Genomic DNA, 27,849 nt, shown 5'->3' with positions numbered 1-27,849 from the left:
CTGTCACAGTCAAAGAGGAGAACTTGGAAATGTTAGAGTGATTGTCAATAAGTAACATCTTCAGAGCGTCTAGAAAAAGTACTTCAAGGATTCCTTCCTTCCTTCAAAAATCTGCACTGATACCTATATGTATCACAACTTGTACTTGGAAACACTGCTTTTGCAGATACTTGGATGTGGCTCTGGCCAGCGGGGTCTAGTGGTCGGCGACCCTGCACATAGCAGGAGAGTTGAAACTAGATGATCATTATGGTCCTTTTCAACCGAGGCCATTCTATGATTTGTTAATCAGATTTTGTCTGACATCTGTAAATGATTGAGAAGTGGTTGGAAACTCTTAGAACTGGTCTTTGTAGAGGCTTGTTGCTGCAGGCAAAATTTGAAGCTTAAATAAAACAGGATTGTATGAAGAGGTGATAATCTCTAATACAGATACTTTACTGTTGTGTTAGTTAATTCTTAGAGTGATAAGATTGTAGAATGTGATGTAAAAACTCTTGAATTGTTCCTTATTTTTGCTGGTTTACATTGCATTCTGTTCTGACAAGAAACACAAACTTCCCTATCTAAGCATAATTATTTGTCCTAACCTTATATTTGTTTTTGTTTTGTTTATCTCTAGACAGAGTTGTTTGTGCATGCATTTAAGGATCAGCTGGTCAGAAGTGCCCTTTTAGCACTATATACAGCCCGACCTGGCTGTGTCCTCAAGAAACCAGCTGTGCCTAGAAACAGTGCAGAAGAGGGGGATGACCTAAAACATCAGGATCATCCATCTCAGGTTAAAAGACAGGACTCTATACCCCATCATTCTGAGTATGATGAGGAAGAGTGGGTAAGTAGTTGAAATACTTTTGGTTGGTATTGAATCCCAAAACCTAAAAATGGGCATAAACAAATTGAAGTCCTAGTATGTTTGTCACACTTTGTTGGGGAAGAAAGTAATTCAAAAGTATTAAATAATATTTTTCAAATATATTTTGAGTTACTAGAATTTAAAAATGATATACTTCCCTAAAACTAATTTAAATGACTTTCCTAACTGCAGTGTGCATCAGTGCAGCAGCTTAGAGGAGCATATAATACTGAGGATGATGAATATCTTCTTGTCTAAACAGGCAGATAAGCGTTATTTACTCTTACTTGAGTTCTTTTTCTTGATTAGATAGATTTAGGAAGGTTGAAAAGGCATACACTGATGTCAGGATTTTTTTTTGGCCAAGACAACATAAATAGTTTCAGTGTGCATGAGTTAAGCCTTAGCAAAACAGAGCTGTTTTCCCACTGACTGTGTTTCTAGGATATATCTGAGATTGCATAAAACCAATCAAACATGGGGTTTAGATTTTAACATTCTTGGTATGTCTTTCAAAGATGTATATTATTTGTGGGTGAGACTTTGTAAATTAAATAATTTGGTAGATGTGTTCACAAAAGATCTACTTCTTTGTTATATATACCTCAAACTCAAGTTATTTTTATTTGGTTCAGTTTCATACTGTATTCAGTTCATCACTGTATTCTCATAAATATAAAGGATTCAGACATATTAATCTGTGTTGTAAATAATTAATAATTGTGAGCTACAGTACCTACACCGGAATGGTAACTTTTATCCATACCATAAATAGAGAAGAAGAATGTGACTTGAGGAGAAAAGACAATTATCTCCGTGCCCATTCATTAGGAAGACATGAGAGCTAAACAATAAATAACTCATTCTTTTATTTGTCTGCTGACTTAAAAATGTTGAATTCATTTTTCATGGTTTTTTTTTTTCTTGCAATCTGGCTGCTAGAACTGTCTCTCTTTACTTGAAATTTAAACCAAAATGTTTGATTGCAGCTGCTGGGGCATTCAGTAAAATAAATATCACAATACATTTGACAAAAGGGAGAATGAAAATTTTTGTGCAAATTGTATTTTAATGAACTAATTCTGCTGTTGCAGAGAAGCTAGCTGACCTATATTTTATTATTGATTTTTTTATTGATATTTTCCCGCCGGATACTTGCACCTAATTACTGAATCACAGCAATGCATTAGTTTACAGCATTGGGATTTTTTTCTTGCTGAATTAGTAAAATTACCTACTTGGTTAAATTTAAGTACGTCCCTAGATATTTTCTGAGTTAATAAACTGAGTCTGAGTCAATATTCAAACTTGAGGCATTATAAATCTTAAAGAAATTTTGTCTTTTTTCTAAATTTGAACATTAGGCTTCCATTGATATTCATTTCTTTATTAAAATGCAGGTAATGAATAATGTGACTTTTAATAATCAAGCTGACATTATTGTGTTGGAAATAGTAAGAATAATCACATATAAAATTTGAAAAAAAAAACTTAATCTACTCTGAAAGCCAGCTATAAAAGAAGAAGAAAATTATTTGTACGCAGGGCACTATATTCTCCTTTGTTGTTTTTTCTCCCCATTATTATCTTGAGTTGTTTTTGTAACTCAGATTTCTGTTTTGCAGTTGTCCAAAATCTAAATCGTGTCCAAGAACTCTTTGAACTGACCCCGTTCCACCTTCTTTCAAAGACTATGTTATCCTACAAACATCACAAAAGTGAATTCAAAGCACAATACTAAAACAACTTGTCAAGATCTCCTCCTTCCCTGGCATCCAAATTTATCTTAAGGAACAGCTCCCAGTTTCTTAACTGTGCACAGTGCCCTTTCACTGTGTGAGCGGTGTTTCCCAGAAAGCCTTCCCCTTCTCCATAGCAATGCTGTGCTGTATCTCTGCTTTGATATCAAGTACAGATATTGATCCCAGTGTAGCTGACAGCAGTATGGATTGAGCTGTTTATATGGGTGCGCTGTATGTAGGCAGTAGTACAGCAGTACTGTTGAAGGAAAAATATTTAACTTGAGAGTATTAGATTGCCTCTGGATAGATATTCTCCTCTTCTCTTGCCAGCTGCTTCTGCTATCCTAGAACCTAGGAGGGAACAGAGCATGTTGTCATGCATTATACAAGAAAAGGTAGGCACATTGCCCCTTGGAGCTGTTTCTGCTCTACATTTCTGACTGACTACCTAACATGATTGGATTTGCAAAGACCATAAAATGTCATTTCCTATAAATTATTTACAAATATTGGCATGGTGTTCAGATATTGTTCTGAAGTGCTGACCCATGTATGATACTTTCCATTCCAGAGCACTGTCATGACAGGACTTGAATCATGAACGCTAGTTAAAATACTTGCTTATCGATGAGCACACCTCTGAAGGGCTTTAATATAATATATGGATATGAACCCGAGTTGCATCTCAAAGGAAACACAGTCTCCATGGCACTGAGTGATATAGTTGCTGCATCTAGACTTTGCCCAAGTGAAGTGTGCAACAGTAGTGTTGTATGTGAAAGGGCAAATGTCAATGTGCCATTGATTTATCCCAGTCTGCTTTATCCCAACGGAGTTGAGACTTGTTGCACAATTTTTCCATGTTATTAGTTTGACTTTTGAGTTTAAAGAAGCAGAAATGAATGAGCCAGAAACCTTCCTTCTCTTGGTTCTTTATACCACAGGAGTAAACTTAATTCCCAGTTAGCTCTGTCACAACTGGGGGGAAAAGTGCTGTCAGGGAAGAAGCATCCTGTTGAAGAACCTAGGGTCTCAGCACTTTAATGTATGAAGAAATAACAATTATTTTCTTCCCTTCCCGAACTTCTCGCAGAAGACTTATAAGACAGATTGTGTGTGTTTTGTATTTTAATCTGACACATGCTGCAAAATGATCGTTTGTGACACATTTTATAGGCAAATGGAAAATAAATTGCTTAAGAATATGCAAGGTGAGTGGAAGGCATGCTAGGCTACAAGAAAACGTGAAAGGCGAGGGGGAAGAAGGAACGTGAAATTTATGTATTTCCTCTTGTGTAAAAGAACAGAGAGGAACTTGATTTTCATTGATTGGAGACAACAATTTTACTCAAGATGTGTTCTTTACAACGAGGCTATCTTTGATGTAGACAGTATAATATCACCACAAGTGATGGACACATCTGTTTCTTGTGTCTGCATGTAGCAATAACTTTAAATTGTAAGAACCTTGTAGCTGGAGAACAAGAGCACTGGTACAACAAGCTTCTGCTCCCTCTGTCTCACTTGCTCTTATGTTAAATGACCAGATGTATGATAATAAAAGTGAGCTTTCTGTCAACAGATGTTTATGAATCTTACTTCTAAACCCTCAGGGAATATTTGTCTGAATATTCTATAGGCATCATCTTAATGCTAGGTTCAAAGTTGGTTTACATGGAGAAGTGTTCATTCCTAAATGAACTCAAGCTCTTATTTGTGTTGCTTGTGCAGTAACTCCAGATGCTCCTTAAAAACTTAACACTGTTTGTGTTGGGATTGCACTGCCCCAGCAGAGGGAGGAAAGGGAAATTATGTTCCTGCAGCTGTGCTGAATAACTTGTGTTCATATACCTTAGCATTACCTTAGATTATAAGCGTATACCTTAGATTACACGGACTGATGTTCTCTGCCACTCTCCAGTAAAACTTGCAGTTCTTTTGGGCTTGGATTTTTACTATTTGCAACATTTCATTACTCTTCACCTAATTGTTTCCCCAAAACTAATGCTTGTGGGGGCTGAAAAACAATAATTTCATCCATACCTTGAACATTTTTCAGGAATATTTGAGGTACGTGCATGAATATTAAATTCATGACGGAATCTGTACCTGTCCTCTATTTTTGGCATTTAATTGCATCTGTGCCTGTGCATTTCAGATAGTCTTGTATTTAAGAAATTATTTCATGTGTACAAGTACAGATATTTCCACTTGTTGCATTGTACGTGCATTACTTCTCAAGAATGTATTTGTGGATTAATATAGTTCTGTGCAAGAATGACCAATTTATTGCCAATTGTACATCAGATCACTTGCCCTTGAAGCAGCCCTACAAATTCCTTCTAATTCTGAGTTTTCCTTCAAATTCTGAACTGGAGGGGGAGGATCTGTGTTGCCATATGTTTCCAGCTAGTCGATGCTTCTCTACCTGTAGATTTGTGTCAGGTCCCTCAGGGCAGTGGCCATTTGCCACAGGGTGTGCCCTCCAGTGGAGGGAATGTAGAAAGGTGAGATCCCTCTGCTAGTGTCAGAGACTGGCCTAAGAATCGTGACATGTAGTTGCAAGTAAATCTTATATTAAATAAGTTTGCTTCAGTGGTAGTTCTTCCTTTGCTCTCACCCAACTTCCAAGTGTTACCACTTATATGGAACTGTGGTATTTCTTTGAGTTTTCAGTTGCTTTCCTTGCCCTTCTCTCACGCTGTCTTTTTGCATCTCTGTTTTTATGTCTCAAAGCCCGATGTGTACCTTAAACTTTCGGTTATTATAAAGAAGAAAGGAGCATTGATCGTTTTTTTTTCCATTTTTAACCCTCAAGCAAACTGATTGCTGCGTATCAGCGTCAGAATGACTCAGTATTAAAGCACGTACATGTGTTTTGGGTTGTTTGGTTTTTTTTTTATATTCTTTGACTACTAGTCTTGTATGCAACTTCATTGTTTGTATGTCTTGGTTGTGTTCTTGTTTCTTATTCTGCCCCATCAAATTATGTACAAGAGCTTTGATTTCTGCACCATCCAGCACATGATGGGACCCTGCCCATTTTGGAATTCTCGTATTTATTATAAACTCAGTGAACAACTCATGATTGCAGTCTTTGTGAGAGGTGCAGGACAAAACTGAAATTACCTCAGATGGTACCTTAAATGTGTCATGACAGCTAATTGATAATTTTTATATTTTAATTTTGTATCTGTATTAACAGACTACGTCATGTGATAAAATAGAGGATATGTTAAATTATTAAAAAGTTGTCCAGTACCATGGCAGAATATCTAGTTGCACGCAGGGTTTGATTTGTCAAGGTCTTATGTGTCTATACCCTTAGCGTATATTGTCAAACAGACAATCTGCTCAGTTCCCTGTGATTGAACCTAAAGCAGATAACTTTGCATGCATTTTCATGTAGAATTTGAACTATGTTTCTTTTAATATCCAAAAAAAAATCCCAAAAAGTAATGTGATTATAGTTGTCATTCAGTCCATGAAAAAAGGCTTAAACTGCCTGTAGAATGAGAAATGGTAATATGCTAACACCTAATATTTGTGTAATTTGTCTCCATTTTAATGTTTTGATAAGAAGTTGCTTTTGTCTCTTTACCCTCCTTCAGTAATGTGCAGTGATAATACTATGCTCTTTCCAGGACAGGGTGTGGGCCAATGTGGGGAAGAGTTTAAACTGTGTTATTGCCATGGTGGACAAACTGCTTGAAAAAGACAACAGCGGCAACACTAAAGAAGGTGAAACTGACCCTTCAACAGCAGATTGCAAGCATGCAGGCAGTAAGCAACCATTTGGTGTGATTTTTGTTGTTGTTTTTTTTTTTCCTTTTTTTTTAAATAACCATTGACTAGTGTAAATACAAATGGAAAAAGCAACAGAAAAATGAGATAAAGGAGTCAATAGCATCTTTGAGAGTGCCAATAGAAAAGATTTGCATAGTCATAGCTTTCTGTGGTGGTAGTCTGGTTTATCAAATTGCAGGTGCAAGCTTTTATCAACAGAAGTAGCTTTTTTCAAAGAAGCTTCCTATGTTTTTCAGACCTTTAGATAAGAATATAAAAAAATCTTAACAGTGAAGTAGAGGTAGTTGTCAACTTGAAACAATCCTTAAAAAATGAACTCAGCTACACTGATTCTGTTTAAAAGAATAAAATTGATTATTCTTGTGCCTAACTCTCTTCTCTTCTTGATGTTAGCTAGTTTTTCTACCTTAGCTGAAATTCAGGATGCCAGTTAACAATGTTTTGCAGATAAAGCTGTGGTACACTTTGACATAAATTTCCCCTGTTGCTACAGTACATTTGTACTGAGAGAGTCACATGTTTTTTTTCTGTACTCCAATTGTTAAAAGTACTTTCGTTAAGGAACAAAATTTGAGGTTGATATTTCTATTATTTTAATCCAGTCTTGAAAAATTATGGTTTAGGATTATTCTTCATTTTTATTCTTCTGTTCATACAAGCAAAAACACTTAGCAACTTGAACATCTACTACTTTTCCTTCACTATTTTTAACTCCCAGAAAATCTCTGTTTTTCAGTATAAGGCCTGAAATGTACTGAACTACAATCATTTGAGTTTCACTACAGTTGTTAAAAAAAAAAAGAGTATTCTTAGCTTTGATTCAGGCTCATACCCTACACAGGCAAATTAAATATTTGTTGGAATTTTTAGCTGACAAAATAAAAAAAGAATTTTCTTTTAAGTATTATAATAATTTATCAAATAGAATGAGGAATGCCTCTTGGTAAGCAATAATGATGATTGTAATGGTTAGAAAATTATACTGTGTTTTGTTCAACTACAGTTGTCTTCTGGAGATTACATAGGCTTATGGTACTGAGGTAAATTTCTCTTATAAATGTATCCCACATTTCAGGGTCTTCTCTCTGCCTCTTCAATCAGTACAAGTGCCCTTCTGTAACAGTGAAGTCGATGCATCTGTTGAGTTGTGTAGAGTGTTCTGCAACACCTGAACATGTGCACGCTGTAGATTTGTGGGGGGCCTTTTTCATGCTTCACTTCTTCATGAAAGCATGATTTTATGTGTTTTATTAGTCTCTGCATCTCTCTCAAGTTTGGCACGAAGAAGCACCTAGATACAATGGAGGTACTGTGTTTGGGGTTAATAATAAGTTAAACCTTAAGTCTCCTCATTTTATATTTGAAGACTAGTTGCAGTGGTTCGTAACTTTCTCTTATATAAAGTAAGAGTGTACTTTTTCTAAAATATTACCATTTTATACTACATTCAATTCACAAACAACATGTACATTAGAAGTTTGCAATATGTGGTGCGTATATATCATACCATAATATGAGCATAACCAGGTTGAGTAATGCCCAAATGTATGGGCACAGATAGGTCTTTGAAACTGCTTCAGTGCTGGAGCTGATCCTATGAACTGTTGTGCTTCTGTTTGTAAGAAAAATGGGGAATACCCAGAACTTGATCAAATTTTTGAAAAATACACCTTAAGGTATGGGATAAAATGTTTCCTTATATTAGTGAGCCTGCCTGTTACAATACAGGATTTTGTATAGCATCTAACATTCAATGAAGAAGAGTGCTAAGAATATATCATGCATTCATTTTAGATGGTAGAAAAAGTTATAAAGGTAATTTGCTGTTTTTGAGCAATAGCATATTCCTGTAACTACAAATGTTATCATTACACGTGTTTGAAGCTTGTGGAGATAGGCTTATATTTGCAGTCTCAATATTGACATTGAATGATCTTATTCTTTTTTTCCCAACATGCTTGTATTTGTAGTATGGAGTCTTTTTAATCAGAAATGTTTGTGGCACCATTTTCTTGTGGTTAGCTTCCAGTGTGAGTTATGCCTTTCTTAGCCTAACTTTTCATGCAGTCTGACTTTTGAGTGTGTTCATAAGACTGAATTTGAGTTATCACTTACCAAGGTAACATGCTGTGGTTTCATCACTTGCAGGATTATGATTTCTCTGCAGGATAAATCAGGAAGAGTAGATGGATTTTAAAAGAGATCTTTTTACTTTTTTTTTTTTTAACTCAAGACTTGCTTTGCTTTGGAGAATTACTTGACAGCACTGAATTCTCTTTATTTTTGTCTTATCGTTTTTCATCAGAGTCAGAATGTGAAAGCATGTCCTGGAGAATTAGAGATACCAGTAAAATGCAATAGTTTGTTCTTAGGTTTATACAGATGTCCACGTTTATCTGTGGTGGTACGAACTGCTCTTTGTACCCCTTGATCAGATCTATCACATTCAACTTCTCTTCCAGTGGCTCTGTGCAAATACTTCTTAATCTGCTACATATAAAATCAACCAAGTTATCTCAAACAATTTAAACCGACATTGTGATTGCGCCTGGATTTTGCCTGGAGTGAAATATAAAGTCATAAACTAAGCTGCTGGGCAGATGAATTGGTCAAGGGTAACATTCAGTGTAAGTTACGAAGAGTACGTGGGGAATGGTGCTGTATTTCATAACTCAAATGAAGGAAAACATCTGTTCATAGCCACATCGCTACAGACTGTGTATGTTAATTTATTTTTTGAATAATCTGATACCTGATGAGGACTCTGTAAATCTAGATTAAATCCTTCTGTCTTTCACTGCCCTAGGGAATTGCATCCATCCAAATGCAATTGCCAATAGAAATGTGAAATAAAATGGTGTGATTTTGTTTGCATCTTCAGAAGAACAGCTTTTACTTGAAATGATCATTTAGTTGGGAAGATGAAAAATTCTCCCTTAGTCTGTTACTTGATTAGCAAGTGCTATTTATTTTGAGAAAACAAAGAACAATACTGAAAAACACTTTCATTACTTTTCCTCAGGTTTTTCCTTCTTGTTTTCTTTAAGTCTTTGCATCAGCTTTTTTTCCAAAATATAATGTACTACTTCTATTTTTCCACTTTTGATTCCCGCTAATCTCTGTCTTCCTTCTCTGTTAATTTCATTAACTGGGCTGTATGTAGCCCAGAATATAAGACAACCACTACAGCAGTGGTTGCTATCAGTAATTAAGCTGTTGACAGAAGCTCAAAAATAAATAAGGGAAGGAAAGACTGATTCAACAAACTGTTTTCTTAAGCAAGATGTCAGAATATTTGTTGTGTAATACTTCTAGAGAAAGGTTTCTACATTATTTCTATATCTTCAGTTTAGTTTTTATTAGTTTTAACTTTGTTGTTGCCATCACCTTCTTTTCCTGTTTTCTATGAGACCGAAGTATCTGAGACACAAATATATATATGGTTAGTGGGCTTCAACTTTTTCTCTTAATCCTTCTGACAGTACAGAAAATCTCAGATGATTAGAATGGAGTGATAAATCTCCAAGATCTTAAATTTGTTTCCTTTGGCACCAGAACTACGTGATCAACTGTTGTTACATTAACTGCAGAAATACCTGGAAGACTTAGTTTTGTGATGTTCTACTGGGAAGTGAGAAGTATTGCAGAATTACAAGGATAAAACCTTATCCCTTCTCAAAGAGCTGAGCTCTCATCCTTAAATTAAATAACTGCAAGAGCTAAGTGGGAAAACAAAGAAATAGAGAACATGGTCCTGTCCTGAAAGAGTAAGTTCAGACCATTGGGCTTAATTACTGCATTCTGTTTGCACCAGCTGTTTCTGAGGAGATTGTTTCAGTTTTGGGCTGGTTAATTTGTTTTGCTGGCCTTTTTTCCTTAAGCCATTAGGTTTTGTGTAGGATGTTCAGTTTGTGATGTCAATAAATTTACATTATATGAGCTGTTATTTCAATCCTATTGTGGGCTTTATATATATTTGTATATATATTTATTAAGGGAATGATTAGTTACAGTAAATGTTTAAGTCTTCAGTAGCTGCCGTTAACTTTATGACCAAAAGTTTTGAGGGTTTTCTGCTCCTTTAAAAGACAGGTGTTGTGCATTCTTTTGCTTTAATTTCATTTTTAGTTTGTAACTTTATACCATTTAAATTCTGAGGTGAATTAAAGCCATCAAAGATATCCACTGATTTTTAGGTGATCCAGACAGGAATGGCAGAATTAGCTTTTTTTCTCTGTTGCCAGGGAAAAAAAAGATAGGAGTGCAATTGCATAGCCTTAGGCTCTTCCTATTTGATCATCAGCACATTTTAATGAACAGTTCAGTGGGCTTGATTTTGAAAAGAGCAGGAGCTCGCTTTTCTGCCAAACTTTATCAAATTTAATGTGCAACTTGAGTGTTAACATGTAGAATGACTAGCTGGGAGCTGAGCAGGCCATTTGCCTGTGCAGGCAAGTTAAGAGAATGAGACTGAAGAATCCCATCCTAAACTGAACCTCCACAGCTCTGTTGGCAATGAAAGCAGAGTACTACACTTGTACTGTCTTACTCTTGTTCTAATCTCATGCTAACTGTATAGCAATTATGTTTTCTTTTAGTCCCATCCTTCTGTTTTCCGTGTCTGGCTTTTACACCTTGTTTTAGTTTCCTATCCAAAGGCTGACTAGCATGATTTTTGAATTGTTTCCTTTCCTCATCACTAGGCTTTGACACCTTTGTTTGGATGTTAAGTATTTCAAAGAGGACAGGCTGCCCTCCTCATGTTAGCAACATGACAGTCATCCTGTAGTCTACCTGTAGTTTATGCTCTTGATCCTAACGTCCTTTCTGAAGTGTTTATTCATTCAGTTATTCCTTCAGTCTTTTTGAAAGACTTCTTTTCCACTTTATTGAGGATGTATATCTTGCAAATTCAATTTTAGAGAAATCTGATATCTGAAATGTCAGTGTTTTCTGTAAATGCTTGAATGTGTTAGAAACAAAAGCAGTAATTTTTACAGTTCCTTTCCTTATATGATTCTGCAAGGCTATTGTCAGTCTCTGCGGGATCAGAGGTCCTGAGCTATGGTTATCCTGACAGCATCTTCTTTCAGCAACAGCTGATGCTGAGCTGATTGCAGGTTTTCTTGTGAAGAAAGAGTTGAAGGCATCTTGAACATCTCCCAAACTCTTCTGGATATGGAAACAGTGTCTTGTAACCAAGCATTACCTTCGGACATGAGTCACATTGTGCAAAGGTAAATCAGGACAATCTAAACATGAATTTAGATCAGGACTTTAAGGCTCTTTTTACGTGTACTTTTTTACTTCACAAATTTTATTAGTATTCCATGCTATCCTTTGCATATAAGTACTACATTTTCTTGAAGTCTATTAGATTTATATAGGCCTAAAATGCAAGGCTTGTTTTTGTTGTTTTTTAATAAGCGTGCTTCTCAGTTTCAAGGAGCAACTTCATAGCTGCAGTATTTGCTGTGTTTCTCATACGCAGAGACTTGTGCATGGTTAATGAGCAACCTTGTTTTATATCCTCAATGGAGTATTTGCAACTGGATATCCAATGTAAGAACAGACATATGAAGATTTTAACACAGACCAATGATTGAGCATCTATGAAGATGTTTTTCTACAGTTGTTCCTTCAAAGAATTTGTTTTGTGATGCACTTTTTTTTTTTTAATCTTAGAACACTAATCTTACTTTAAAATAAAAGGACAAACCTGAATATATACCTGTCCATTCATAAATATTCTGTTCTCAAGTAGCTGTGTAATCTCTATTTTGATTTGTGAACTAGCTCCACCTTCTGGGGATTGGACATCTTTACTAAAGGTGAACAGGAATTTTCACTGTAGGCAAGGAGTTAAGTGATTGTTTTAGGTCATTTTATTACATGGGGGTATTGTATTTTCTTCTTTCCAGTTGTCAAGTATAAATCTATTTTATGCTCTAAAATAAAATAATTTCTCATTTGTTTAGCCACTGAGGTAAGGCTTCCTACAAACTTAGGATTTTTATTGTTTTCTACAAAGCAAAGTGCATATGAAAGTAAAGCTTTCTGTAGAGTAATATTATGTTACTGTCTTCTTTGGAACATTAATATTTGGTAGGATCTATTTTTAACACAGCTAGCTTGACTGTCATTCAATGAAAATAAAAATGGTCTCAAGTACTCCAAATCTTTAAATTTCTTCTTAGTACAAGAGGAACTGACAAATTCTGACATGTGCTAGAAATATGAAAAAATATTTCCAATTTTTGTCTTTACAAGAATTACTTTTCAAACAGTCTTAGAAAAATTCTTCTGAGAAAATGTTTGTGAAGCTACATAGCACGAGGAACATGACAAATAATTCAGAAAATCACAAGAAAAATTAAGTTATCAATTTGTTGATTCACTGTCAATTTGTTGTTCACTGGCATCCTGGAAGGCTGTATGAAGTAGGATCTGCTTGGATTTGTTCTCAGTCCAGTATTATTCAATATTTTCATTACTGACTTGGTTTATGAAATATAGATGATTCTCATAAAATTTTCAGACGATTAAAGCTGGGAGATGCTTTAAGCACCATGGGAGTAGGACTAGAATGGATGTTGACGAAATGGAGCACTGAAGTACTAGAATGCAGTTCACTGAGGACAAGTACAAAGTTATGTTCCTAAAGAAGCAGAAATGCACTATGTGGAGTGTCTGATTAAGGGGCAACTTGGTAGAATAAGATCTCAGTGTTGCTTGACTTTTGTGGTTGGTATGTGACCCACTTTTCTTTGAAGGAGAGTTGGTGGATCTCCTTAGTCCTCTCCACATAACCTAAGTTGTAAAAGCATGCACATAAAATGTGTCTAGATCTACAAATTCATCTTTTTCTCTCTTGCCCTCGGTGTCAGTGTATTTGGCTGTGTCTGTCCAACTCTCCTTTGGGACAGATTGGCTCTACCTTCTGGTCTATTTTTCTACCCTTAAGTAAGTGGTCATGCTTTTACAGCTTAGGTTGCACTGCTGTTTGTAAGAAAAATGGGGAATACCCAGGGATTTCATCAAATTATTTGCTCAAGTGAGAAGCAGACTAGAAATTCTATTTTTATCAGTTATGACCTGCTCACTGATTTAGTGTACACTGTGTTTTAATCTCATTCTGCTTTTCCTGGCATTTATTCATTGATTAATTTAATAAATCAGTATAACTTAAGAATAGAAAGAAGAATTTATATGGCCTGGTCAACCTAGTCTGACGTCCAGTTTTCTGCTGTATTTATAAATCTGAATGTGTCTCACAGCAGCCTCCAGCCTTTGTTTCTTTTGCTTTTATTCCCTAGAATACAGATCCCCTTTAGTACTCTTCATTTTTTCTTCATAAAGAACAGAAATCAAATTACTGCTTCATCTTTTTTATAGGCTTAAGAAGATTAAACTCTAAATCTTGGTAGCTCTCCTCTTCAAGCTCTCGCTTATTCCAGTGCTCTTTAAAATGTGTAAACCAGATGTTGGCATGAGTTGTTATCAATATTTTTGTATAAAATCAGCTCCTTGCTGCAGCATGGAACTGGAGATGCTTATGTTCTGTTTGGTTCATGATGGCTGTAACTTGATAACTGCTCTTTTCCAGAGAAAAGCTCTTCAGTCTTTATTTCTTCCACTGAAATATGTATGCCTCTGTTAAAACACAGTTTGTCTTGCCACATAGGCACTGTTTACAAAGCAATCCAAGTTATTCTCTCTGACCGCTCTGTCTTAATTCCCATTCCTTCCTTCCTGCAGCTTAATTTTTTGTGGTTCCTCCTAGCTTTCAAAGCTCTTTCTGTTGTCTTGGCTACAGTTTTATCCATTTCCATATTTTTCCGTAGCATAGCCAAATTAACTTTGCAGCAGGCAGCTATGTGGTGTTGTTTAAAGGACTTCTTAGTACTAATGAGCCTCTTGCTGACCTGATTCAGATTCTGTTACCTGAAAAAATGTGCTGTTATCTTCCACGTAATTACAGTTTAAATTGAACAGATTCTGATTATCATTGATTCTTAATTACACTAATCTACAGGTTAAATGACTTAGTGATGAACAGTATTAGTCAGTTAAACTCCTTGTTTTTATATAGATTTTTCTAGAACATAGGTTTCTTTCTTTTGAAACTACAATGAAAGCAAGAGGCACATTCTGAAAGAGTACTTTTTTTCTTTATTATTTGCTCATTGTAGAGCGGTAGGCAAAACCATAGATAACTACAGTGCAGGTCTGCTTTTATTAAATCTTGACAAATTTGGGAACAGCTTGAGTAATTGGGCAAGTTTGAGTAAGCTATTCTAGTTTTCCTCCATTCCTCATTATCACTTTCGTTCATTTCTAATATGTTTAGAAGTCCCCTTTTTTCATATGTTTCACTAGCCTGTTTTTTTCTGATATTCCTAACATACTTTTTAACTGAACAAAACATTTTGTTCATACTCTGTACATGTACATACTCTGCTCAGAGTAACTAAAAAAATAATGAGTTCAATATCTCTATTTAAAGAGAATACAGACAGAAACTAAAAAGAAAAATGAATGTGACTTGAAGGTTACTGTCTTTCCAGCCTATACGTTAAATAGGTAATATCCTTCCCGGATAACTATTTGTTCTTCTGTTTTGCCTTCCAGCATCCACTCTTACTTGAATATATGCTCTTTCTAAGTTTGTTTTTTTCTTTTTTGACTGCATTTCATTTGCTTAGATCTGAGTTGTCAGTGCTAGATAGAACATGAGATTCTTCATCATATTCATGTCACGGTTAAATGAGTTTTCACTCTTACCCCGAAATCCTCTGTGTACAGCACTTTAATGCAGGCTTTACAGAGAAATTCAGTCTGTTAGAAAAATATCCCCCATCTCAGTGGTAAGCTAGAGTCATTCCTCTCATGTTTGCAGACCCACAATGGTTAGAATAGAGCTGTAGTGTCACCAAAAGTCTAATACATTCTACTGCAGCTCACTCTCCAATCTGAATACAGATTTTTTTCTACAACTTTCCTGTTTTGGAACTAATGATCTGTCTTGTTCTAGGTGACTGGTATGAGCAGCTTTATCCCCTGGTGATTACGCTGAAGGATTGCATGGGAGAGGTGGTCACTAGGGCAAAGCAGTCCATGGCGTTTGTTTTGCTCCAGGAACTTGCCTGTGGTTTGCCACAATGTTTGATGCTGACCCTAAGGAGAGACATTGTCTTTAGTCAAGCAGTAGGTTGTCTTATGTCACTTATCTTCTACTCTGGTGACTATTTTTGATGTTATTAGTGTTGCTGTAATTGAACATACTATGCCTGCATATGTGTTGGTTTGTTGTTTTTTTTTCTCTCCAAATTTAACACAACTTTTTCATGTATTTTCCATTACATCCACCTAAATATTTTATAATGTGTTAGAAAAATCAATAGTAAATGGAAATCCATAGTAACTGAAACAGAGTCACAGAAATAGGTCTGCAGTAAACTGAAATTCTTATGTAATCTATCCCCTTTGCACAAAGAGGGATCCATAAAGCTACTGACGCAGTCTTCCCTGATTATCTATGCCAGTATCCTTACCTGTAAGAATCTCAAGTCTAGCCTGAATGTTCCTTGCTGCTATTCAAGCTAGAAATTTTTTTCCTGGTCACCTTGGAAATGAATTATAGATCATTTGTTTCCAGTTTGAATCAGTACTTTATGTGTCTGAAGACTGTCAACATGTCTCTCCTCAGACTAGTCTTCTCATGGTAAATAGCTGAAGTTCTTTTGATCCTCTCCTGTAGGTGGTATCTTCCACACAGCTTGCCTCTAAGTGACTTGTCTAATTTCTCCCTAAAGATTGTGTATTTTTCCTAACATAGTTAAGAAGTTAGGGTGCGATGAGCAAGGAGATGTTTGCATTAGGTGCCAAACTGCATTGAAATCTATTATAATTCACATCCTTATGAGTTTATATTCTATTAAGGAAGGTTTTGGTCTCATTTATGCCAGTGTAAATAATACAACCTGAAAAAAAGAAAGTTTCTGCAATATTAAATAAGAGAATATTTTACTTATTTTTATACCACAAAGTGTCTCAACAATAAACTAATATGAAATAATGTATATAGTCATTAAGTAAAAATACCTAAGTTATTTTCTCAAGTATCTAGATATTAACTGATGTGATTTCACATTCTTTATTATCTTTATAGCTTGCTGGATTGGTCTGTGGGTTTATAATCAAGCTGCACACAGGTTTACATGATCAAGGATTTTTACAACAGCTTCATACTGTTGGATTACTTGTGCAATATGAAGGACTCCTAAGCACATATAGTAAGTAGAGCTCTTGGACAAAATTCCTTATGAATGCAGACCAGATGTTTACCCAGGAGTTTCTGATTTTAACCTTGATTCTGTTTCCAGAAATTTGGCTTATTGAATCAAGGAATTTTTACCTTGAAGAGAACGTAGGCTTCCATATCATGGCACAGTTGATGCCATTGATACATTGCTGTCGACGCAATATATCACAAATTAATTCATTTTCACTCTCAGGGAACAGTAGCTGATGCAGAGTGCTGAACTGCAGTGCCTTAAATACAGGAGGTTTGCTTCATCAGTACAGCTAGGGGATCTCTTGATTTTGCTAAATGCTCTGTTTGTAAAGGCATTTGACCTGACCCAAAGTCAGTTTATAAGGCGGACACAAACAGAACATATAAGTAGTTGCTGACTATCTCCTGTGCCCTGACTGTGTCAGTATTGGTGAAGTTAAGATACCTTGAGATTGTTTAATGCCTAAATTATTACAGATTCCATCATTTGATATCTATTTAAAAGATATTTAGAGAGAGAAATTGCAGCTTGTTTCAAAATGGTTTGAACTAGATGTAATGGAGTACTTTGCCAAAATAGAGATTTTTGATTAAAGTAGAAGGATTTAGCATTTATGCAGTTCTTTGCTGCGTAGGCAATTGTATCTCCACACTTGGAGGTTGCTATCAGACTCCTTTTACACGATATTCACTGTTATTCTTAAAACCTTTGTCCTCCATCAGCAGGACAGTCTTTAAAAACACTTTTGGAACAGACAAAAAAAGGCTTTTCTGAAGTTATTCTATGCACATATAGAACAGGTTGATTTTCAGAGGTGCTTAATACTCGTTGTTATCATCTAGGCCACAGAGAATTGTCAGCAGTTCTTGAAATCAGCCTGCTTTTATGTAGGCTACTTTAATGTGGATTTGGGGCTGTGACTTTTAGAGGCTCAGACTGGAAAATATAATCCCTGCATTGCCTTACTGTAACCTATTCACTGACTGATCTGTCTTCTCTGTTAAATAACTTCTGTAATCTTTCCATATAGGTGAAGAAGCAGGGATGCTCGAAGACATGGCTGTGGGAATTTCAGATTTGCAGAAAGTAATGTTTAAAGTCATTGAAGCCAAATCAGAAGACTTTTTGCCTATTATAACTGGAAGGCGGTAAGATTTGTTTTGTTTCCTGGAGCACATGGCAAGGTAGTTTTAAATGGTAGCACATGAAAGCACGCACAATGATTTGTTTGTTGCTGAGTTCTATTGCATGCAAGGTACAATAGTTTCATTTTTCATGAGGCAAATGAGATGTAATGAGGTAGTAGGGGTTCTTAAAGCTATCAGTGGTATGGGCTCTGTGTTGCTTACTCGATGAGTACCTAAAAGTTCCAAATATTAATACAAATTAATTGTAACAGTGTCTGAATTGTGTAAAATTTGTGTTGTATTTTTCATATCCAGGCACCGAATAAAAAGTAGTGACAAGGTCAATATTGATAGAAGTGGCCTCTGACTAAATATACCTTATTTGGAGGTGACCAGAACTTAAATTTTTCAGTGTGACAAATGAAATCGCATTTCGAACAGCTAGACCTTGGTTGTCTTAAAATGAAAACTGAAAAACTCAGATGCCAAAAACTAGCACAAAAATGGTCAATTTTGAAAAATGAAGCCTATTGTATTTGCTGAAGATCATTCAGAACACATGCAGCATCAGAAGTCCTTGTGGGAAGCCATTAATGCATTATGCATCATGCATCTCACATAAGCAGCGCTGAATATTGGGACATAAAATGAAATTCTTGATTAATTTTGGCTTGAAAAGGGTTAAAAATATGGTTACACATGAGGAATGGGATTTTAATCTCCAGTATTATTCTAGGCTGAAGCTCCAAATGTTTTTACTTTTGCCAAAATCACTTCCTTAATAGTATCATTATTCTTAAGCCAACAGTAAATTGAATTCAGCTAAAAGCATCCACTTTTAGAAACAGTGCTTCCTCTGAAGGAGGCTCTCACAACTGATTTACTTAATTATTCTAGATGATTAATTCTTATCCTGTGGGCCTACCCAGAAGTGATCAAAATAAATAGTAGGAAGGCCAGAGTATGATAGGCAACACATCGGGAATAATTGAGAGTAATTATGATGTACAGATAAGGCAGAAGAAATTCATCCTTTGTAAATCACACCAGTCAAACATCTTGAAAAACCTAGCTGCTACATTTACTGGCTTGCTGCCCTTGCTGCAGTACACTGAATTGTCACACCAGAAGCTCCTGGTTTTGCAAGACTCAAGCCTGAAGCTGCCTCAAGCATTCTGGATTGATAAAGTATTCATTGTTACAGAAGAGCTACTGCCCATGGTTCTTGTACTGTACTTACTGGCAAGAGTTAACTCAATGGAACTGATATCAGAATGAAAAAAAAAAAAAAAGCAATTTAAGGCTTGTATGGAGCCCTGGTTCTCTTAGAGCTGTAATGAGACAGCTCCCATCAAACAGCATTTGGAAGCTGATCATAAAAAGAGAAGATGGTGGAAAAACTGAGTATGTGCTAATGAATGTTTAGAGAATCAACAATTTTTAGATTGCTTCAGTGGTTGTTTTTGGAGATGAATTTTATATGATGTAGCTTAATAAAATAAGGCTATATTTCGCATTTTTACAATTAATACTGCATACCATATTAACTGTAGAAATGCAAGACAGAACATGAAGCTACTGGTTCTTTATTTGCAGAATCAGAGTATTCACTTATATTTGGTTTCTGAGGGAACTACTGAAGACTGAGATTCTATGTATAAAACCAAAACAATCCAAAGAGCATGGCATTGAGTAGTGTTCACCCTGCCAGCATGGATGGCTGACTCCGACCACCCAGGTGGAATAAAGTTCAAGTGCTTGCATGCTTTTTTATGGACAAAACCTAGTTAGCACTTGCATAAAACCCTTTGTTGGAATGTATTTGATTGTACACGTGAACTTTGAGGCATTGCAGGATTTGATAAAAGTGCTTTCAGCTAAGGACGTGATCAGGCTGGCACTTGCAGCCGCACTGAAGTGATCTGAACAGTTGTCACTTGGCTGGATAAAGCACCTTCCTGCTGAGATACAGAGGCTGTTTGTATTTATTTATTTTCCTATTGCAAAGCAAAGGTGCATGTAAATGACTTGTTCTGTATTTACGGCAGTGAGCTGTGTGTGCGTTTGAGGCTGAGTGCAGATAACTCCAGTCCTTGGCCCTCACCTGCATGGGGTTAATTGTGAGAAGCTTTTTATCAAGACTGAAAGTATATATCTGTCCTATGTCATAATAACAAATGTAAGAGAATAAGGCAAATAGGGAGGGTACTCTTAAGAAGTCACATTTAAGTGAAGAAAATATGGAATACCTGAATTTCTAGAATTAGTTTACAAATAAATTATAATGTACTATTTACCCTTTTAAACATGCAGGATTCCTCTATTGCTTGTTTTATTTTGGTTTTTAACATTTAATGATCTCTCAGGGAGAAAAAGAAACATTTACTGATCTTCTTTTTTGCGCTTGCTTTTTGGTTTCTCACCTTCATACTGGAAAACAAGATGGATAATAAGGCCACTACATGTCAAAACTGCCTACTACATTTGTACTGAAATTAGCCATAAAGAGAGAAACAAAGTGACAATAAAATATGTTGCTTCAGAGCTCTTTCTTATATAAGTAGAATCATAGCACTTGTAAAATTTTGGTAAATGAATGTCAAGTCTTCCAGTTGTCAGTAGTTCGGTTTTATTTCTTCTTTCTACCTGACTTCAGAGCCACTTCTGGAGTTACTCACATAGTTGAATAGCCTTTTTCTTAAATGATGAAAAGAGGATTGTTCTAATTATGAAAGTTGTTAAAGATCTTTTAATTTTACCAGGGATTATCTCTAAGATTTTAACAAACGTATAATTTATTTATTTAATTTTAGGTAAGAGGAGGCTCTTAAATGATACCAGTTTCAATTTATCATGCCTAAAGGTCAACACTGAGGAATGTTGTTTTACACACTTCAAGGTCTATTGTGATTTTGAGGGTGTGAAATGCAGCAGAGCAGTGGTTTGATGATGTTTTTGGTTCAGTAGCATACATTCTTTACATTAAACTGGCTTTTATTAATTTAATTTAATTGATTTAATTAAACCAACATTTATTTTCAACTTACTGAAAGCACTACATGACAGGAAGAGTTTTTAGTAACTTCACAGCAGCTAGGAATGCTAGTTTGCAGGCTGAGAATGAATGCTGCTGTACAAAGATCAACATCCTTTACTGTCATCCTTGCTAACTCTGTATTTCCTTCATATGGATGAATTACTTAAGTAAAACAGAAAACCTCTGAGTCATGTATCCTCCATTCATAGCTACTGACAATCTCCTCAATATGGAGCATCTCTCTTTTGCTCAGAGATTGTGCAGTAGATCTAGACCATACCAAAGCATGTGCTGTTGCCCTTGCCACATGTAATTATGTTTTAATCATAAGTCTGTTTTGGACCTGGTTTATGTTGTTCTCAGGTACGTGGGCAGGACACCTGCTCTGAGACTGTAACACTCATTTATCCAGCTTGTCATTTTTCTGCCTTCCCCTCCTCCCTCCAAGTTCTACATTTGGGAACTCAAATTTCTATTTGACTTTTTTAGCAAACACATGATTGATTGATGGAGAGACTTCTAGATAAATTATTTTAGTAGAAGCAAACAGTATTATTTAGAAAAAAAATAACTAAATCAAATCAAAAGATCAAAATTCATCCTTTTCCATCTTAAGTTTGCATGCACACATCATGCGAGATTCTAGGCCTGATTTCTTCAGGTAGGATATAGATCCTCCTTCACTACTGCTGTAATATTTTTCTTTCTTGATGCTGTATTTAAGTGAGCTCTGTAGGAAAGCTCTTTGGTATCAGTTGGCCCTCTTTGAATGATTAAAATTGCCAAGTCCTGAAGAGAAATGGATCTGCTTCTAATGTATTCTTTTTTATTTATCTAATTGCTCTAATTATAGAAAGAAAGCTAGTAAAAAAACAAGCTAACTGCATGTTATTGTTTCTGTTGCGTCAAGTCAGGCATCAGTCCTCAAAGACAGGTGAAATTCAGCTTGAGGGTTTCACAGTGAAGGACGTAAGAAATTGAACTGGCAATCAAAGTAACATTTTTAATAAAGTCCAGCCAAACACAATATAAAAACAAAAATGTTGTATCACATCCTTCTCCCAAAATAGGATCAATGTTTCAGAAATCAATCTTCAATTATTATCTGAACAGAGTCCCTTTTGTTGTTCATTATGCTTTCTAACCTCAGGATGAAAATCCAGACTCTGAAGAAAATGGGAATTTTGCATTGGGTTTTTTTGAAGGATTTTTGCTTTATCGAGACCATTACAATACTTTGAGCAGGAGGAATACAGATTGTGGCTTCCAGAAGGAAGTTGTTTTTGTAATTCAACAAGATGCATTTTAAGAGTTCAGGTGTTCTCACTGATATTTTGGTAGTAGAAGACTTCTGACAATTTCACTTTTAATCCTATTTTCACTTCAGTAAAGAAGTCATTGTCAAGTGCATGTAACTATATGTACTTGCCCATTTCCAAATAAGCTTGTGGTACTTATAAAACATGCAAACTGATTTTTAACATTTTATGTTTTAGCACAGTTAGGAGGAAAAGAGGGAACTGGTCTGTATGCTTAAATGTTCACTATGACTTAGGAAAATTATAATTTCAAACAAACTAAGCAAAATTCCTATTCTTACTCTTCCTTTTATTTTTCCTAGTGAACATTATGTCATAGAGGTCCAGCTTCCGGCAAAGATGTTCGAGTTGCTACCACAAGAGATTAAAGAAGGAAAGCTACTTCGCATGTATCCAGTACTCTTTAATGTTGGAATCAATGAACAGCAAACACTTGCAGACAGGTAAGAAGACACTTGCCAAAATATTTTTCTTATTTTCTGGGTATTCTGTTTGAGACATCTCTCACAGGATTACAAAGAAGTCATTTCTTGTTATTTGCTCTTGGACCATCTCAGCTTGACTTTGTACGTATTTTAAAAAGTATTAAAGGAAATAAGTACAAGCAATGAAAAGAATCTGCAAAATAATATGAAAGACCAAGTGAAGAGATGGCCATATACAGGACTTCATTGTGCATTTATTTCACGCAGCCAGCACCGGGTTTTCCTTGGATATAGGTATGAATGTATTTCTAGATTATACATGTAGAAGTTTGTGTGGTGCTTTGGCACTTAAGGCAACTGAAGTTCAAAAATTCCAAATTCTTAGTATCTTAGAGATGGAGTTGAAAGTACTAGAAAAATCATAAACCATAAAGAGAAACTTTTTCTCAACTTCTTAGGTTTGATTATTTTTTAACAGCATTAAGAAGTGTTGATTACTAATGTAGAGTATGCTAATGATAGTAAAATTATAATATGTTAATATTAGTCTTCTGAAGGGATTGCTGGAAAGTAATTTATCAGTACAATCTTGGTCAAAGTTTTCCCATCTTATAAATTTCTCAAGAGAAAGTTATCTATTGGTCATGTTAAATTACTAAGTTTGTACAATCCTAAAATTGCAAGGTGAACGTGTACAAGAAGACAAGTACCTTTTTCCTTTTACTCAATTTGTTTACGGAGCACGTGGGGGGTGAAATATGTTCCTTTAGGTAGCGTTCAGTATAAACTCAAAACCAAAAGCAATCTAAGTGTAGGTGAGCAAATACCTGGGCATAGTGAAAAACTGTTAGCTTGGACAATAGGAAAGAAACGGCACTACAGGAGTTTGACATCATGTTCTTTGTATACAGCAGAGTAAAAGGGGACTTATGGAAGTCTCCTAAGGAGTGCAGTCACATAGCATTGTGGATATTTATAGCGGACTGCTCTGAATTGTGATCAGTGATGTGTTGGAAAGCCAGGTATAAAATTTGAATGGGAGATGGAGGCTGAATCAGAAAATGGAGGTATAAGTTAATGTTTTACCAGAGAAAATAGTGTAAAGTTCATTAGAGAAGTTGAAACACCCCTGAAAATGAAAGTAGCTGATTCTTGATACCATAAAAAAGGGGAAAAGTGATTTTATGGGATAATTAACATAGCTAGAGTGATGATGTACAAACAGCAAAATCACTCATAATAATTGTGAGTAGGATGCTTCATATTTTTCCAAATGAGAGAAAAGGAGTATGAGGTAACCAAGAAGCAAATCTGTGAGAGTTTATGAGGGTGGGACAGGCAGGAGGACTTTCTGTTACAAATGTCCAGAAGAAAATGTTGACAAGATTTAGAAATAGCCTGAATCTGCAGAGTTGTCAAGGAGTAATTCAAAAAAGATATCAACTGGCTTGAATGTGGAGTAACAGGAAGTGTGGTAACACTGTTCTCAGTGGTGGTTTTATATTTTACCCAAAGAAAAGAAAGCCATAAACGAAAAACTTAATAAATGTCTATCAGGCAAACCAAACTGGATTGTTCCATGCAGAAACATGCTTTCTGCATGCAGTTAGATGTGCAGACCATAGACTTAGTTCCACTCAGTAACCACTCAGCTCCTGAAGCTGCACATTCATCTTTGTAATTGGGAACACTGCACATGCTTTTTGTTAAAAGGTGCTCTTAGTGGGAGGATGAACAGGAGAACAGATATAACTTCTTGTGATAAATTGTTTACAGTGCAGAACTTGATTAAATGTAAACATGTTTATTTTCAATAAAGCACAATAGAGGATGCATCTTTTTTAAGATAAATATTTGATAAACTTGGAAGGTGGGCCCTTGTGAACCTTACCAGGTTCAACAAAGCCAAGTGCAAAGTTTTGCACTTGGGTCAAGGTAATCCCAGATATGTGTACAAACCTGGAGAAGAGCTCCTTGAGAGTAGCCCTGCAGAGAAGGACTTAGGTGTCGTCTTTAATAAAAATCTTAACATGAGCCGGCAGTGTGCTCTTGTGGCCTGGAAAGCCAGTGGCATCCTGGGCTCCATCAGGAGAGGGGCGGCCAGCAGGGAAAGGAAGGTGATTGTCCCTCTCTACTCTGCCCTCGTGAGGCCCCATCTGGAGTACTGTGTCCAAGTCTGGAGCCCCCAAACCAGGAAAGATGTAGAGCTTTTGAAGAGGGTCCAAAGGAGGGCCACGAAGATGATCAGGGAGCGAGAAAACCTCTCCTTTGAAGATAGGCTATAGGAACTGGGCTTGTTCAGCCTGGAAAAGGGTGCGGGAGGAGACCTCGTTAGGGCACTCCAATATTTAGCGGGAGATTACGAACAGGAGAGAAATTGGCTTTTTACAAGGGTAGTTAGCGATAGGACAAGCGGGAATGGTTTTAAGGTTTTAAACTAAAGGAGGGAAGATTTAGATTTGATGCCAGGGGGAAGTTTTTCACTGAGAGAGTGGGTGAGGTACTGGAACAGGCTGCCCAGAAGGGTTGTGGATGCCCTGGTCCTGGAGATATTTAAGGCCAGACTGAATGGGGCCCTGGGCAATCTGGTACTTGATGAAGCAGCTGGCAACCCTACCTATGACAGGGGAGTTAGAAACATGATGATCCTTGAGGTCACTTCCAACTGAAGCCATTCTATGATATTCCTCCTGACACTTGCCTCTCTTCATTGTGTAGGGCTTCAAATATCATCCAGCTCTAAGCAGCAGCAGCAGTAAGAGGTTTAGTAGTTGTACTCTGCCCAAACTGCCATTTGAAATTCCCACAGAGAGCCCTTGCATTTGTTCAGGATTTGTGAAGGAAATGGGAATTTGTGCTTTATTGAATCATTGTCTGTAAATTAATTATTCTGTCCATATGGCTTGAAAGAATTTTCTGTGGATAAATACCTCATTCCCAAACATTACTTCTATATCACTTGGAAGATGAGTAATTATATGTTTGACCAAATCTAATGCATTCAGCTCTAGAAAAAGGAATTTGAGTTCTTCATACAATTTAAACATTCTGAAGGATTACTTGGCAATGTGTTTTAGGTTTTTCATCATTTTACTATGATTTTATAGGTTTGGAGATACCACTTTGCAAGAAAACATTAACCAAGAAAACTTACAACTTCTAAAGGAATATTACAACCTGTTTACGGAAAAAATGCCTCCTGATTGTGAGTATAACATAATACAGTATCCAAATGGCTTTTAAAAGGTTTTATAGATGAAAATTTTAAGGAGGTAATTTTAGCACAATATTAATATGCAGATTTTAGATTTAGGCCTCATTCCTATAATTTATTCCATATAATTAAGCACTTGGAGCCTGTTTGCGCCCAAGGCCATAGCAGAAATGACACGGAGAGTGAAATGCAGTAGTGGTGAACCAAATGCAGTAGTGGTGAACAGCTTCTTTAAATTATTAATATGATATGTTCTTTAATAATTTAAATAGAGGACAGTCCGTACTTACTATATTTGTACAGATGTACTCCCTGGGAATTTTCATCAGTTTTACTTATTCCCTCTACTTTTCTTTCTGAGTACGTGCATAGGTCGCTCCGAAAGTAATGCCTCCTATTTCTATGGAAATGACAACAGCTACAAAGTGTACCATAGCACTATTTGATAGAGCAAATTCTCAGCTACAAAATGCTATTTTTCAACATAGTTGCCACCATTAGCTATGAATTTTCACCATTTAGGTCTCTGCCCCTTATTCTTTGGTAACTATCTGTGAATCTAAAGTGCTGTTGTTCCAGGGGGCATTTGTAATTCCTTGTGGTGAATGCTGTGCAAAGCTTGTGCTCTCTTACAGACGGTATTGGTTATTTTTGCTGTTTTCCATTATGTGCATGTACTCATAGTTTTATTAAATGTAGTGCTGCCTATGTGTACATGCTTATATTTAATCTCAGTGTAAATACTATTTGTTAATAATTTTGACAGAAGGGAAAGCTGTGTTTCTATGGTGTATGCAGTATGACCATTGATCCACTCACATCTCTAATATTTCTAAGTTTTCTAACAAAAGTCTTATTACGTAATAAGTTAGCGATCTATTTAGGGGAACCTACCCAAGAAAGGTACTGAAAAACTAACCTCGTCTGGAATTAGGTCTAAAACATATCTGCTGCTTTTTAAATGAATCTGATTATGTAAAAGCAAAAATTTACATGCAGATAGTATTTGCTCCTTTTCATTGACAAGAACTAGCCTTGTACTGCCTTCCTCTAGGAGGATTATTAGTGTGCTTCACAGTCTTCCTGGACTTCTTCCAGACTGTGCAGACTTGTAAGAACTGTGCTTGTCTAGCTCATCCTGTCTTTTCTGGTTATTATTGCCTTCCTGCATCTTCTCTGTCTCTGAGAGCTGAGTCTGGCTGTTGTCCCAGTCTTTACACAACACCAAGTCATGGTTCTGGTTGCTCTGTACAATTACATGGTATTGATAATGTAGAGTTCTTTCTGTTATTTAACCAAACTGCAGGGCAGAGATATCCATCAACATACACTATCAAGCTTAGCAATATAACTCAGCCTGGAGGAAGGTGCCTTTCAAACCAGCCTTTTCCTACATTATTCCTATGTCTCTGTTAGTTACATTTTATTTATTTATTTATTTTTAGGAGAGAGGGAAAAGGGGGACTGAAGCCCTCCAAGGTGTTCAGCCAGAGGAGTACTTCATTTTTTTTCCCTTTCCTCCATCTCTGTCCTCCAGTTCTTAGGAAGATATACCTCCACAAAGGCTGGCAGCAGCACTGACTATGGAGACAAGTGAGAGCCATTCAGCATTGATGGCTTTGTCACACCTTTCCAAATAGTTTCCTATAGTGCCAAGCCTGCGCTACAAAATAAACGCGTGACCCATTTCACAAAGCTGTTAGTTACAAATTGTACTCATAAAACCCATAAAACCAGACCTAATATGAGGACTCTCAGTCCTGTTGGCAGGCAGTTGCATCCACCATCCTTAGACATCCTCACTTTATATATTTCACGTCAAAGAATAAAGCTTTGTACTCCCATGAAGGTTTTGCCACCTTTGCTGTTAATTTTTCTCTCACTGCAGAGCTTTTCATTGTATGTTCAAGCCTTCTCTCTATTCCTCATTACTAAAAAATGTTAATTGTTAATACCTGCATATACCAAATGTTGACTTCCTACCTAACTTTAGAGTGTGCACTCTGTCAGTCTTCCGTTCCCTA

The 27,849-nt window shown here is 36.2% G+C and overlaps 1 protein-coding gene and 1 long non-coding RNA gene across 17 annotated transcripts in view; one reads left to right on the top strand and one right to left on the bottom strand.

Moving 5' to 3' along the window:
- The window catches only part of LOC112532437, a 102,765-nt gene that overhangs the window by 16,275 nt on the left and 58,641 nt on the right, over nt 1-27,849 (bottom strand). The window lies entirely within an intron of this gene.
- Nucleotides 1-27,849, top strand: part of INPP4B (inositol polyphosphate-4-phosphatase type II B) — a 287,734-nt gene that overhangs the window by 222,409 nt on the left and 37,476 nt on the right. For all 14 annotated transcript variants that reach the window (XM_040700268.2, XM_025150480.3, XM_025150479.3 and 11 more), the window contains 7 exons: nt 623-835; nt 6,243-6,381; nt 15,440-15,612; nt 16,577-16,700; nt 17,734-17,851; nt 22,489-22,629; nt 25,719-25,816. In XM_040700268.2, the coding sequence (XP_040556202.1) occupies nt 623-835; nt 6,243-6,381; nt 15,440-15,612; nt 16,577-16,700; nt 17,734-17,851; nt 22,489-22,629; nt 25,719-25,816 (1,006 nt within the window). The remainder of the gene's footprint in view (nt 1-622; nt 836-6,242; nt 6,382-15,439; nt 15,613-16,576; nt 16,701-17,733; nt 17,852-22,488; nt 22,630-25,718; nt 25,817-27,849) is intronic.

This window comes from Gallus gallus, chromosome 4 (genome assembly GCF_016699485.2).
Source record: "Gallus gallus isolate bGalGal1 chromosome 4, bGalGal1.mat.broiler.GRCg7b, whole genome shotgun sequence".
Taxonomy (NCBI): Eukaryota; Metazoa; Chordata; class Aves; order Galliformes; family Phasianidae; genus Gallus; species Gallus gallus.
Note: the sequence above shows the minus strand (reverse complement) of the source record. Positions and strands in the feature narration are given on the sequence as shown.